This window comes from Mustela lutreola, chromosome 3, assembly GCF_030435805.1.
Source record: "Mustela lutreola isolate mMusLut2 chromosome 3, mMusLut2.pri, whole genome shotgun sequence".
NCBI classification, from domain to species: domain Eukaryota; kingdom Metazoa; phylum Chordata; class Mammalia; order Carnivora; family Mustelidae; genus Mustela; species Mustela lutreola.
In genome coordinates this window covers 81,248,558-81,263,974 of record NC_081292.1, presented here as the reverse complement: position 1 = coordinate 81,263,974, position 15,417 = coordinate 81,248,558, and the positions used below count along the sequence as shown (strand labels likewise).

Sequence of the window (15,417 nt, the reverse complement as noted above, 5' to 3'; positions counted from 1 at the left end):
TCAATATTCCTTTTGAATGTCACTTCTGAGAGAATACATGAAAGCTTAGTCGACTGTCTGCGTCCTGTATCACTCTGCAGTTAACGAAACCATTTTCTCCCTTACACGCTAGAATTGCAATGATCTTTCAGGGCCAAAGGAGACAAAGGCAAATCATTGCTTAGGATTTATTTATTTGGGGGAAAATCATAAGGTTTCTATTTCTGTGCACTTGCTTTCACTTACAGTCTCTTTAATGAATCCAGATGAGAAAAGCTCCCAGCCGGGATTTTAGATAATCTGTTGTTATGCAAAAACCTGAAAAACAAAGGTAACTTTGAATCACAACAGGGCAATGATGCTTTGGGAGAGCTTTTCTTTTTCTTTTCTTTCCTTTCTTTCTTTCTTTTTTTTTTTAATGAATTGTGGATCCAAATACATTTTTAAAAGTATTTCAGTGAGAAAGGGCAAATACAAAAGCATGTCACTTATGCAAGCACGTTTTTAAAGATTTACATGTATATACTTTCTGACCCATGGTTTCTTTGCATTTCTTGTTTTATTTAGTTAGAAATTACAAATGCTAAGGAGAAAAATCACAGAAATAAGTCTTTAAACACATAGGAAATCCAGGTAGAGAATGTATTCATCAAAAAGAATGGCACAATGATGTATGACTGCAGCAGCCTGCAAGAGAGCCATGATTAACTGGATCCTGTGGATGGCAACCCTTTGTCTACTTTCACTTACAGGCCACCAGCAGTCTTGCTAAATGACAGTTCCATTTGGTGCTGCTGTGGTTCCTGGCTCAGCCAACCATTTGCCTGTTCCCTTTCAAATTCATGCCCATGTCCGTGCTCCAGGCAGATCACAGAGAAGCACATTCCCAGGCTCTGTTGCCAATGGCACTCTGAGGCCCAGGGCCACAGTATTTCTATCCTTCCTTCTACCTGGTCGGTTCTGCACCAGAGTGGGTTCCCTGAATACTGCCCTGGCCATACCACTTCTTCCCACTGTGAGGAGAGAAACTGTGACTAGGAAATCACCAGCTACGCTTCATTTACCCACTAGCACAGCTGAAAACATATTCAACAAAGAGCACATGTTTGAAGAGAGGACGAAACAGTAGTCTGCAAAATAGGAAAGCTCCATGCCACTGATTTCTAGGGACTGTGGGAAATGAGCACAAATAATCAAATAATGTGTAGAAAATGTTAACAGCTACAACCAGCCTCACTCTGAGTCCAATTCCACGGCCAGTGCCCCATCTCAAAATTAAATAAGATTATCTGACCATGTTTTCCTAGCAATGTATGGTTTTTGTTTAATTTTCACTATTTTTTCAATTAGGGATTAAGGTAACGAGGGGTCCTCAGGAGTCAAAATATTTTTATGACTTTGGAATTTGATACACTTCTGAGTAGATATAATTTTTTTCCTGGTCCTTACTATTTTAGTTCTTTATACCCATTTTCTCCTGCCCCACCCAATTCACCAAACTCAGAAGCAATGACAAGAGAAGAAACAATGAACAGTTAGTTAGGTTAAGATGGGCGTACAGACAGAAGTCACACAGTAATTGTCATTCCCCAAAAGTCCTAACCCATATCCATATCTCAGGAGATATTGGAATAGAATTTAATAATGGAGAAGTAGCTTGTAGTACATTGCAGCTGAACCCTGGGGAAAGCCACATAATTTGGACAACTATTCACGTGTTTTTTTGTAGGACTATAAACTTACTTCACTATTTAAAACTAGTAGAGCCCACTGTGATAACAACAGTAAAAACAATGTTGATTGTTCTCTTAAACTATTTCTTTAAAAAATTTTATTTATTTATTTGACAAAGAGAGAGAGCATACAAGCAGGGAGAGTAGCAGGCAGAGGGAGAGGAAGAAGCAAGCTCCTTGCTAAGCAGGGACATGGGGCTCCATCCCAGGACCCTGAGAGCATGACCTTAGCCAAAGGCAGCTGCTTAATTAACTGATCCACCCAGGTGCCTCTCTCTTATCATATTTAAAAGGCTGGAAATTGCATCAATAATCAGAGATTAAAAGATGTTATTTATTTTCCAAGCCAAGTAGACCAGAATTGTTGAACAGGCAGAACAAGTCAAGAAAAATAATAATAATAATAATATTTTCATCATCACAGATTTTGAAACATGGTATGTAAATGTTGAAAAATTATTATCAAAATTTTTCCTTCATTTGATATAGTGACAAAATGTCCAAATTAATGTTATTTCAACATTAGTTTCTGTCATACATATTATTAGGGTTCCCAAATCAGATATTATTGCTATAACTATTTGTTTTCAAGTAGATTAATATCTCTAAACCTCAGTTCCTTTGTCTATAAAATGAGCTTATTATTATAATAATTATTATAATTATATAATTATATAATTATTATAATTATTATTATTCATCCTAGATTACTATGTCAGTGACAACACCAAAATAGTAGTCATATTTCAGTGGTACTGTTCAGCAGGGGTGCAAAACTGCATGCCTATGCTTTCTTTTTCCTCTTTCTTCTTTCCAACTTCTGTGAAGTTAATCTTCAAAATGCGTCTGCTATTTGTTGAGTTGTACTTGTAGAAATATCACTTTGATTGTTTTGCCCCCAATAAGACCTAAAAAGCATCTCTTCCTGTATTGGAAATTTCATATAATAATTATTTGCTGCTAATATTTTTTACCAAAGATATTTGGTTAAAAAGAAAATTAACAGTATCCGTTGCACTGAAATTGATGCAAAGTCTAATCTCTTTCTTGTGACAGAAATATACACATTATCAAACAAACCAAGCCATGAATGGGTTTTTTCAACATTAATGTTCTGAGGAGAGAAAAGTATATCTTCTGCCTGAAATTTAGGTTAGCATCTCAAGACATCACCACTGGAAATCCAAGAGACTTCTAAGATGTAGAGAAAACCATATTCAGATCCTATACTTAGAGAAAGCTGTTGAAAGAGCCTTTGCTGTAGTGAGGTACATGCGTGATAAAAAAGATATCTCTGGGCTGGTTGATTCGATGCCAGTCCCTGCTGCTCCATAAAGCATGCCGTGTGATGTTGTTTCAAACTGGTATTCTTTCCAAACCAATAAAACGAAATGTATTCTAGTCACCATGAATGTTCTTTATGGCTACAGAATACCAGGGTTTCCTTTCCTTGGTATATTTTTCCTATTTTTTAAAGAGAGATTCATTAAAGCTTCTAAAAGAAAAACCATGCAATATAGAAGCTATATATAGTTTTCCAAGGTCAGTGTGCATATGAAATAAATACAGGGATCCAGCCTTATGAAGAACGTCTAGTCTCACCACTTTGCAATTGGCAAGTGGTACTGGGGAGAAATAGCACAGTTATCAGGTTCTTCAATACCAACCACAAATTATTACACAAAAAGTCATATTTTTATATACTTTGACAAGCATTACTGCAATTTTCTGCCTGTGCATCAAGCTCTAAATTACCAGCTTGAATATTTCAACCTATGTGCCTTCACCAAAGTGTAAAGATTCTTCTGCTTGGTGACATAATAATAACTAGTTTATGATTCTTTAAGAGTAAGGCTTATTGGTAGGGAAAATTTTAAGTTTGGTAAAGGACCAGGATTTTCAAACTAACTCCTCTCTTTATAGGAAATATGAAAATGCATGTCTTCACTTGCCTGTATTGGCATCATGCACCCAGGGAAAAGAACATTCCACACAAGTGGTAGAGGTTGGTATTTATGAATGCAACACATGGGGACTTTTATCAAAGCCTGTAAGTAAAGAACTATCCTAAATATTGTTACTACCACTGCTGAATGCACATTACTTGAGGATGTGTGGTTACAGACAAAGTCATGCTGAATTTGTATAGATTGAGAATTACCTTAACAAAATAATTTAATTTTAATATTTAAAATATTACCTCAACAAACACACTTCAAGGTTATAGGGAGAAGAATTCTAACTCAAAAGAGTGAATGAGACATGCAAATTTGTCTCATTCTCTTTTAGAAGTCAACTGAAATAATAGCTCAGATGGTCAATACAATAAATAAACCTATAACACTCAAAAGGACAGGATGCATAAGGTTATCAACAGATAAGAGATTTCAGTGAACTCTGGAAAATACAAAGTGCATGGAAGAAGGTTGAAAAATGAAACAGAAAAAGCAGAATCCCAGGGAATATATCAAGCAGGAACAATCTGATTGTTTGGGACCCAAGACACCAAACCGAGTAGAGGGACAGGATGGTTCACTGAACATGTGGATGGAGAAATGTAATTAATTTGTAGCTGTGGCCAAATGCTAAGAGGAAGAAAATTTATATATATATATATATATATATATTTCTTATTATTAAATATATTATTTATCAAGTGTTATATTATTCTCACTGAATATATACACATATATATTTTTCTTATGATTTTTATAGGTTTTTCTCTAAAAAAAAAAAGAAATTTTAAAAATTGTCAAAGAAAAGTAACTAATTTTGTGTGGAGCAGCAACTGAAGAGGAAGCCTTTCCTTTCACATTCTAGTATTTTAGATGGAGAAATCTGCCATTTTCCTACCCAACTGTCCAAACTAAAATTCTCTTTGGAATTTAAAAAATTTTTACATTCCCTCCCAAATGGGAAATTTTGGAAGAAAACAGACCTACCTACAAGAAAACAGGAGAAACTTAGACCCCCAACCAATATTTTCAAGTATAAATATCAAGGATCACAAGGCACTGGAGCTTAATCAGGACCATGGCAAAGAAAGACCAAGACAAAAAAAAAAAAAAAAAAAAAAAAACAACTCCAGAGGAAGCAGGGGAATTCAAAGAACTAAAAAAAAGAGAAATATAACAAAAATACATTGTGATTAATATATTCAGAGATCTTTCAAAAATATGTATATAGTTTTTATTTACATAATAGGGAGAAAACTAAAAGTTAAACCTTTTTTCCTTGCTCCGTTCCCTACTCCTTCAAGACATTCATGGATCCCAAGATAACAGCCCACTCTGAAAGGTAGGAGATGCCCTCACTATCAACAGGCCTGTGAGGGCTTCAAGATCTCCTTTGGGGAACAGGAATCACCCCTTCCCAGTTTTCAATGGAGGAAAGCAGTGCTTATTTTTATCAGCAAATCTTTCCCCAACATTAAAGTCAGTGGCTCGGGTTTTTTTGAGGTTATTAGTCATTGTGATGCTAAATCTTGAATTTACCGAGGTGGAACTGAAGCCTGATGGAGCAGGAAATGGGGAAAGTTCGCTCCTCCATGACATTCAGCAAAGCAAGAACACAAATCTAAACAATGAAATTTTATGCATTACAGTTCCTATACTTCAATATGTGAATAAGTCTGGAGTAATGGCATGGAAAAATGGTCGATTAGCTCTTTTTTATCTTTTAATTTTATTAGCCTATTTCATGTATCAGAATCATAGGGCATCCTTTTCAAAACCTACAGACTCCTAATTACAATTTCTTTTCAGATATATTTTAATTCAAACTGATTCCTGATTAAGTTTAGTTACATCATTCTGCACTTTTTCTGTTCATAAAAAAAATCCATATCTTGTGCTAAAATCACAATTAATTTGTTAATATAAGGTATTAGAGGAAATGAAGGGCTAGAGTATTTTCATCTGATAAAAGACAATACAAAAGGAGAGTGTCCAAGTATTCTTTTGGTTTGTCATTGTCTTTAATAAAGTTTTATTAAACATTCATCTAGAAAAGTTATTTTATTAAACATTCATCTAGAAAAACACACATCATGCTATAAGTATGATGACTTTCCTGAAAGTGAATACAGTTGGGAAAACAGAAAAAGACAAAACTGCCAGGACTCCAGAAGCTCCTTCCTGCTGTTGCTTAACATCTCCTTCTCTCCAAAGGTAACCACTATTTAACTTCTAGCTATTACACATGTTCCTGCTATTTCTGAATTTAAAAAAAAAAAAAAGTCAAACAATGTAATTTTCAATGTTTGGATTTTTTTTTTGCTAAAAATGTTTGAGATTCATATGTGCTATATATATATGAATATCCAGCAACTTATTTGTCTTCTTTTGTTGTTGAATGCTTGAGTACCTCTAGGGTGGAGTTGTTATAAGTGATGCTGCCATTAATACTCCAGAACACACTTCTGATGCATATGCACACATGTGCATGTCTGTTGTGTCCATAACTTGAAGTGGAACTGATGGATAGGCCATAGGGGATGTGTATGGTAAATTGTGGTAGATTCTGCCATAAGTTTGCAGAGTGGTTTTTTACCACCTTCGTGAAGTGTTCATTGCTTTTGCCCTGTTTTTAATTGGGTTATTCATCTTTTCTCCATTGATTTCAAAGGATAGAATGGTGTACAGTAACTCTGTCTTATAGTACAAAGGTACAGACTTTGCTTCATAGGCTTTCAACAAAATGTCCTGATCTCCTGGACAGTCAATACATTGTATAAACTGAAAAAGTAAAGCAGAAGCAAAGGAGTCTAAAAAGCCAACACTTGGGCGCCTGGGTGGCTCAGTGGGTTAAAGCCTCTGCCTTCAGCTCAGGTCATGATTCCAGGGTCCTGGGATCGAGCCCCACATGGGGCTTTCTGCTCAGCAGGGAGCCTGTTTCCTCCCCTCTCTCTCTCTCTGGCTGCCTCTCTGCCTACTTGTGATTTCTCTCTGTCAAATAAATAAAATTAAAAAAAAAAAAAAAAAAAAAAGCCAACACTTACAGTCGCTCTAATTTCAGAAGGTCTCCAAAGGTCTCCGCCTGTAGCGTTTCTATTTGGTTGAAATGAATATACCTGGAAGGCACAAAACAAGTTGGTTATTTCTTGTGCTGGTGAGCAAAATAAAATGTTTGAAGAATTAACATAGCTTCCCTGAAATTCAGTCTGAAGTACTTCAAGTCCCCTCTGTTCTTTACAGTCCTGGGTCTAAAACCTGATGTTCCAATAGGGAACCAAGAGGAAGCACATCCAGAAGCAGTACTCAAAGTCACCTCTTCTCTTAGGCAGCACTCTTGAGTATAAAGATGCTACATGGTTAGTGAAGTCATGCTTCCAACTCAAAAATTTTTCTAAAGATTTTGCTTACTTATTTGAGAGAGAGAGAGAGAGCATGTGAGAGAAAAAGAAAGAGAAAGCGCAAGCAGGGGCAGAGAAAGAGGGAAAAGCGGGCTCCCCACTGAGCAGGGAGTCCAACTCGAGGCTCTATCCCAGGACCCTGGGATCATGACTTGAGCCGAAGGCAGACACTTAACCAACTGAGTCACCCAGGCGTCCCTACTTATTAAAATTTTTAAAGTGAAGCTAGGATAATAAGACACGTTACACGTGCCCACATGCTTATTACATTTCAGGATAGAGGGAAATGCTCCTGCTAGAGAAGATAAGAAATGACCTATTTTATGTAATATGATGACTATTTAAAATGAATTATTTATGCCTAAGGATATATACAAAATAATGTATCTTGTTTTAATCCATTTAGAACTAGACCTTTTCAGTCCTTGGTAACCCCTTATGCAATTGATCCAGTAGAAATTTCCAAAGCTGCCATTTCAGAAAGGCTTCTCTTGAATAATAAGCAGCAGAACTGAGGACAGAAAGTTTCCCTTTCTCTCAGAAATTCTGTGATGAAATGGAGAAACATTCCTTGAAAACAGAGGGCTGAGTAGAGGAAATCTTAGATCCACTGCTAAGGCTACATAGTTCTCTACAAAAATTTAAATATCCACCTTGCACCTGACTTCTAAAATAGCTTGATCAAAATCATCGAAATGAAACCAACAGCCTCATCCAGTAGTCTATAGTGAACTGTCTGCAGAAAGCACCTCAAACATAAAATTTGCCATGAGAAAGAACAGACCCAGTCTCATACTGAATTATGTCCAAACCAAGGAACACAATAAATTGCACTTGACTTAGTCAACAGAAAGTTATTTGACTTGAAGTGAGGACACAAGAAGAGAAGCTTTATATTTTATATGTTTGCATTAATTATTTATTTAACCACAATTAGAATTACTTAAAAAATAAAAACATTTTAAAGAAAAGAAACATCTATTTCATTCATAGGCTCCTTTCTTATTAAATCATTATTACAGGATGAGCACTTTAGACACCAATGCAAAAGCATAATAATTACAATAAAATGAAGAGGATGTAATTGAAATGGAAGGATAATTTCTGAGTGTGTTAGGATGGATCCTCGAGGCAGTGCTGTACCTTCCCACTCCCTGAAATTTCACAACCTGGCTGATGGTCACAACATTCCTTCCAAGGATCCCACTCATTATAAAAGCAACAACAATGACACTGTGTAAGACATAATTGACTTAATGCTTGCATAAAAGAACTTTGTCTTTGTTCTTTATATTACACACACATACTCACACATACTACATACTACCCTCTAAAAATCCTTACTTCTGTCATTAGTCTAGCACACAATGGAGGAGGTAGAGCCTGGAAGAGTTCAAGAAAGAAGAGATAGGAATGGGGTGTTCAGGGTAAGACCACGTGTGGGAGGAAGGAAGGGAGAGAGAGGAGCTTCAGCGACCACATTGAAGAAAGTTTTGGAAAGAGGCCATTTACAGGATTTTTCTTTCCAAGTTAAATGCATTGCATCGTTGGGATTTCATGCTTACTAACATAGAGTACAAATGGACACTTCATGACGACTATGAATAAATGCTGATTAGGGCTTCAATTTTAGCAGGAACTAAATAATAATAACAGTAGCAACACAAAACACTATTATTCCACATGCATTACATGCATTTAGTCATTTTTATTAACATATAATGTATTATTTGCTTCATCACTTTACACAATTCACAGCACTCACTACACCCTCCATCCTCACAACATTTTTAATCCTCACAACTATGTTGTGAGATGAGTTCTACAAAAATCTACATCATTCAAAGGGAAAAATGTGGTATAGAGAGGTTACAATACTTGCTCAGTTTTGCACAGCTTGGAATCGCTGAGATCACCATTCAGTTTAGGCAGATGCGTACTTTTTTTTTTTTTTTTTTTTTTTTAAATCAACTAAGCCTGCAGTCTGGTGGCAAAGAGAGCAGCTGCACACAGATCAGCAGGCAGGCAGAGCACACATGGATGACCTAGTGAGACCTGACCCAACAACATCAAAAGCAAAGGCTTTCTCAGGTAGGGAAATGTCTGCTCCACATGGAGAACTCAAGAACTAACCAGTAATGAATCCAAGCTATGCACTGAACGAGACCAGGGCTTACAGACATCACTGGAGGCTATGTCTCAGCATGCCTGGCAGCCAATCCTACTACATTAATACCTTCCTCTACTGGCAGGTGTAGAGTCCCTAACTGAAGAAAAGTATCACATTCCAGTTCCTAGAACAAACTAGGAAGCCACAGGAAAAGAGTTCACAAGTCAAGGTCTGTCATTTAGCCACTGAATGTCAAATTTCAGATTTTAAAAGTGAATACTCTAGTTTATGAATGAATGAAGCCCCTGATTTCCCTCTTTCCTACCTTTTAAAATTCTTGAGAACAATTTCTTTATTGGAATTTTTACTGCATAAAAACTGGAGTTTCAGAGAAACACTTCCCATTGGCATCATTAGTCAAACAAGCATCCTGCAGAGCTTACACCGGTATCCAGGTAACTAAAAAGAAGGTATGAGCAGAGCTTCCATTGAGAGGGCTTCTAATCACTTAGTCAACTAAAATCAGGGCCAGAAGACGATCTAAGTGTTAAAATGACATACAACACTTTGTTCAATATCATAGCTACTGTGATGTTAAGGACTAATCTACAATTATATTTTTAATCAATAGATTTTATGATTGTACTCCACAATCACTAAAAAATTTTAAAAATGCTAATTTTTTATATTTAAATATCTTCTTTACAATTTATGCTTAGTAATTCATAGGAAATGCATAGTATTTTTCCAACATGCACATACTGAGAACCTACTAATCACAGCCCTGCTTATTCTCCATTTGAGGAATGCTCCCAAGAACAAATCTCCCAAATTTTAGACTCATCCAAGGTGAAACTTCCACCTCAAATACTTTTAATTGAACTTCAATCTAATATATACTACATGGTAGGATAAGCAACCAGCATTTGCACTGCACAGTTCCAATTTTATACTAATTTGAGTGGTTGTTTGATCCATGTTTATCCTTCCTAACTAGACTCTAAGTTCCATGAAGACAGAAACCCTAATGGGTTTAAGCTCATTTCCAACATCCCCAGTTTCCTAGCACAGGCTTAATGGATAGATATTTATATGTAGTTGATCACTAAAAGAACAAATGACTAGCCAGTACCTTTACACAGGTATTGACTTTGCTAAGAAAAAGCTAAAACATTGTGCTTTTATTTTTATTTATTTTTATTTTTTTAAGATTTTATTTATTTATTTGACAAAGATCACAAGCAGGCAGAGAGGCAGGCAGAGAGAGAGAGGAAGGGAAGCAGGCTCCCCGCTGAGCAGAGAGCCCGATGTGGGACTTGATCCCAGGACCCTGAGATCATGACCTGAGCTGAAGGCAGAGGCCTTAACCCACTGAGCCACCCAGGCGCCCCAACATTGTGCTTTTAGAACATTCCATGGTATATAAAACAAAACATGGGTTTATGAACCATAATGAAAGCTTTATTAATATTGGCTCAACATTCTAAAGGGCACTGCATTTTCTTGAGGAAGAATCTCAACAAATTTTTACATTAACCTTTACTTTTGTAAGTTATGTAATAATATATGTTTTATTGCATTTCCCAAAACCTTATTAGGTGTTAACAAACCTGAAGGACATCTAGCAAATTCCTGGGGCTTTCTGAATTAATCTCATACCAAAGAGACGTTTCACAATCACAGTTTTTTATGAGCATGGATAACATACTTGACAGCTCTTACGTGAGTAAATATTGATTTACACAGCCAGTCCCAGGTATTAGCCTACCCAAATGAGGACAAAAATCTTCCCAAGTTTTACAAAACATGCAGAGCAAGAATACGTGGCCAGAGAATGACAACAAAAATAATAGAGAAAGAATGGCTCTCAGGGAGAGAAGTTGCTGGTATTGATTTAGCTTTTAGCTTGAACTCACTGAGCCACATAAAAACAAATCCACTGTGATGTACCATCACCTTGGCAACCCCACTCTAATGTAAGAGCAGAGATGGAAAGAAGAACACTATATTTATCTGTATCTAACTGCACAATCAAAAAAGAATATAAGTTCAATGCACCGAACCCTTTTGTAAAAAGTAGCTACTTTTTATTTCCTCAAAAGCCTTGAGTTCAGAAAGGAAAAAAGGAACACTGCCAGTGGAGAGAACTTACATGAGTCTGTGTGTGTCTGTGAATATAATTTTCCATATCCTATGTAAAACGTAAACTAAAGAAACATGAATTGGGAGCATGAAGCTGAGGAGATGTTTGAAATGAGCTCTCAAAAATCCTGCACTTAAAACAGAACTCAGAGAAGGCACACTGAGGTGACAGCTGACTTGGAGATCTACAGTGCCCTGCCTCTATATTCACCAAAGAATTTTTATCTGCTAGATGTACCATTATGACTCTAACTTTCCATATGAATCAGATGGGATTAAAATATGCATTTTCTAGCTTCATTGCACAATATCAAGTATGAATGATCTGTTAGAACAATAAATTATTCATACAGTTTAGGAGTTAATTAAGCATTTGAATGGAGATCTTTATTTCAGAGCATAGTAAATTATTTTAACTGATTTTAAAGGAAAAAATGACTGAATTACCATAATCCATTAGGTTCAAGAGAAAAGCTTTCTAGCACTTTATTTGTATGCTATGCTTAAGTAAATAGTGTAGTCTATCAAAATCTATTACACAAAAGATTATATTTAAACAGTGGAAATTTATATTGTAAAAGCTTGTTACATCAAAAAGTTATATCAATCCTAAATTAGAATACTTATGGAAAAAGTCATGTTTCCAAATAGTATAGTTATAGTCCAATTCCAGTCTTTATCTCTTTTCACCTGAATTAATAGCCTTAAGTGGCCCTTCTAAATCAAGCCCTTTCTTTCAAATCTACCATATTGAATTATCTGATACCTCTTACAGAAAAAGAGTGCTGATAAAACCAGTTTCTTATTAGGATCCCTAATATCTTCCCACTGTCTTCTGCTAGAATTCAAGGTTTCCCAACATCTAGTGTAAACTTGCGAATGCCCTCCTCTCTCACATGAGTTTAATCACACTCTAACCAAATTTTGATTTTCCCATCTCTGAATCTCCCTTTTTTAACATTAGTGTCTGTGTTTAAAATGTTTTCTCATCCATTTAGAGGCAATTCAAATGGTGCTTTCTCCACTAAGGACTTAATGACTGTTCAGGTCAAAAGTAACTTTACTCCTCTATGATCCTTTAGCGTATTAAAACATTAATAGGCTTTATTGAGTTCCTTTGTAGTGTAAGCCAAGATCCTTGACCTTCTCAGAGATTTGAGTCTGGTTAGAGGTAAAAGATAAGAAATCAATGACCGCAGTCTAATAGGCTGTGTATTATGATAATGTATGCATGGAATGCCACGAGAGTGTGAAGAATCTAAACCAGATTTAAAGGTAGAGAAATGTTGTACAGAAAATAGGATTCTCTAACTAATTTTTAAGGACAAGTTGTACTTACGTAGATACAAAAGAAGAAAGGCAGTTTAGGAAGTGGAAAGACAAGTATATGTGAAGCACAGGAGTAGTATAAAAGCATATGCTTTTTTCCAGAGCAGTAGTTGGACAGAGTCATCTGTGCCTGTAGAAGTCGAGAGGTCAGTAAGGAAGTTTAAACTTGATCCTGAAAGTGATCAGGACATATTACAAAATTTAAAGAAATGGAATTCCTTAATGAATTTTTTTTTTAATTTTAGAAATTTTCTGGTAACGTTTGGACAAAAGATTGGAATTTAGCTAGAAAAAAAAATATGAGCTAGATCAGTGGTTTCCAACTTAGGGTGCTTTTGCCCATACTGGGGGATATTTGGCAATCTGTGAAGATATTTTTGTTTGTCACAGCTGGGGGTGGTGTTGCTATAAGCATCCAGTTGGAAGAGGCCAGGATTATTGCTCCACAACCAATAACACAAGACAGCCCCACAACATTACCTGGCCTGGTTTGACTTTTAAGCAAGGAAAAGTAGTGGTGACTTTGGGTGCTATAGGGAGTACAGACCGAAGGACTGAAGAGTGGAAGAACTACGCTGGAGTCCAGGAAAAACAAAACGGTGGGAAACAATTAAAAGGGTGCCAGAGAAGAGGAAAGAACTAAGTGAAGCAAGTTAAGGAAGACCCTGCAGAGGAGAGAAGGGGTTGAATGGTAGCAATGCGCAACTGAAAGACTCACTTCAAGCAGGAGGTGAAAAAGTGACCCAGTGAAACAGGCTGGGACAAATTTATGAAAATCTCTTGGTATCCAGGAGAGATAGTGAGATGGCTCTTAACCTTTGCCCTCAATTTTTCTCCTTAAGGTAAAAGGCAAAGGTAACTCTGAAATGTCAGCGAAATGTATGAAATAAAGACAGAGGAGCACATTTTGAATTGTCACTATAGCAAGCAAGATAAGTTCAGCACATTTTTTATTGTCAACTGCCAGAACTGTTGTTGAAATTTGACTTTTCAACATTTGAGCCTCATAGTGACTGCCTCCTCCTCAATATACTTTCCACACTGGTTTCTATTCTGCTAAAGGGCTGCTCCTTTTAAATTTCTTCACTGTTTTCTTCTTCTTTACCTAACCTCCTATGAGGGATGCCCAGAGCTAGGTCCCCAGGCTTGCCCCTCTTTTAGCCACACTCAGTGCCATCCAGTCTTGTGACTATGAATACTTTCCGTAGTCCAGTGACAACCCGCTGCAGAGCCAGGCCAGACTACTCACTCACACTCCTGCTTCCAAGCCTGCTACCTACCTCATATGTGCCCTTGGTTATCCAATAGACTTCAGGAACTTATGTGCAAATCTGTAGTTCTGATTAGCCCTCCATAACCCATGCCACCCACAGCCTCCTTTATCTCAACTGAAGGCCCTTCCTTCTAGTTGCTTAGACCAAAATACTTGATAGCATCATTGACTTCTTTCTTTCTGTAAATCCTACATCCAAGTGGTGACTTTCAATAGACCTAGAATGTGCATCCATGTAAAACCTATACTGTTACAAAGTACAGCAGAGACACCATTGCCTCTGGCCTGGTGTATACCAAGAGCCTCCTGACAACTCCATGCCTATCCCTTCCCGGCTTCAGTCTTTTGTCAACAGAGAAGTCAGAAGAAGGCAGAAAATGCAGAAGTCACAGTAACTATTTTAAAACCATCAGATCAATCCTACCACCTCTTTCTTCAAACCCCTGCAGTGCTCACTCAGAACAAAAAGCAAATCACTCACAATACAAAGAAAATCTACTCTTTTGATCTGCAGCATCCTGTGCTAACTGAGCTAGTCTCTTTGCTCTGGCCACATCAGCATCCAAGCTACTTCTCTAACATTCCAGGCATACTCCTAGCTTAGGGTGTTTGTAAGAGTTTCCCCTTTGCCTACTCTGTGCTTTCCCCAGGTGTACACAAGCCTATGTCCCTCCAGTTCAAGACTTGACTCAAATGCCCCTCCTCAATGAGGCTTCCTGTTTTAAATTACAGCCACATTTCCACTTCCCTGGGACAGCTAAGCCCCCTCCCTTCCCTGTTTTTACTCATATACATAAATATATTTTTAAATCTTTGTCATAGCTTACATAATTCTATACAGTGTATTATTTATTATTTTTATTGTTTGTCTCTCCTGATGGATTGTCTTCCCTGACAGATTTGTGCTTGTTTTAGGTGGAAATTAAGAGGTTCAAATGTAGGAAATTGATATCGTCAGGGTTGCAATTTAGTGGCACAATCTGGCCAAAGGTAGTATAAAGGAACAGAACGAGGGTTGAAGCTTGAGGCTTTCATAGTAGTGCAGAAATGAATAAATGAGGGTCCTGGGATGAACTGGCAGCAAGTGTAAAGTGATGTAGGGAAACCCTAGAGAAAATCCACCAGTCACCACAGGCCTTTTACAAAGATAGGATGGTTCAATGGAAGACTGCAAGCTTTGGGCACAGGAGCCCGTAATCACCTCCCTACATGACCCCTTACTCTATGACATTGATCACTCACTTCTCTGCAATATGGAGCTAATGATGCCTTATTTTAAAGTGGTTGAGGACTGTAGATCATATAAAAAAAATCATCCAGAACTCTCTTGGCATGTGGTAAATGTCTATGGCATCTAATTAGAAATAAAGAGCACAGAAGAGGGACGCCTGGGTGGCTCAGTTGGTTGGACAACTGCCTTCGGCTCGGGTCATGATCCCAGAGTCCTGGGATCGAGTCCCGCATCGGGCTCCCGGCTCCATGGGTAGTCTGCTTCTCC

General features: G+C 37.2%; 1 protein-coding gene across 2 annotated transcripts in view; it reads right to left on the bottom strand.

The window, feature by feature from the left end:
• PXDNL (peroxidasin like) overlaps positions 1 to 15,417 on the bottom strand; it is a 520,865-nt gene that overhangs the window by 176,689 nt on the left and 328,759 nt on the right. For both annotated transcript variants that reach the window (XM_059166462.1, XM_059166463.1), the window contains exons 5-6: positions 6,712 to 6,783; positions 226 to 297 (exon numbers count right to left, since the gene is read on the bottom strand). In XM_059166462.1, the coding sequence (XP_059022445.1) occupies positions 226 to 297; positions 6,712 to 6,783 (144 nt within the window). The remainder of the gene's footprint in view (positions 1 to 225; positions 298 to 6,711; positions 6,784 to 15,417) is intronic.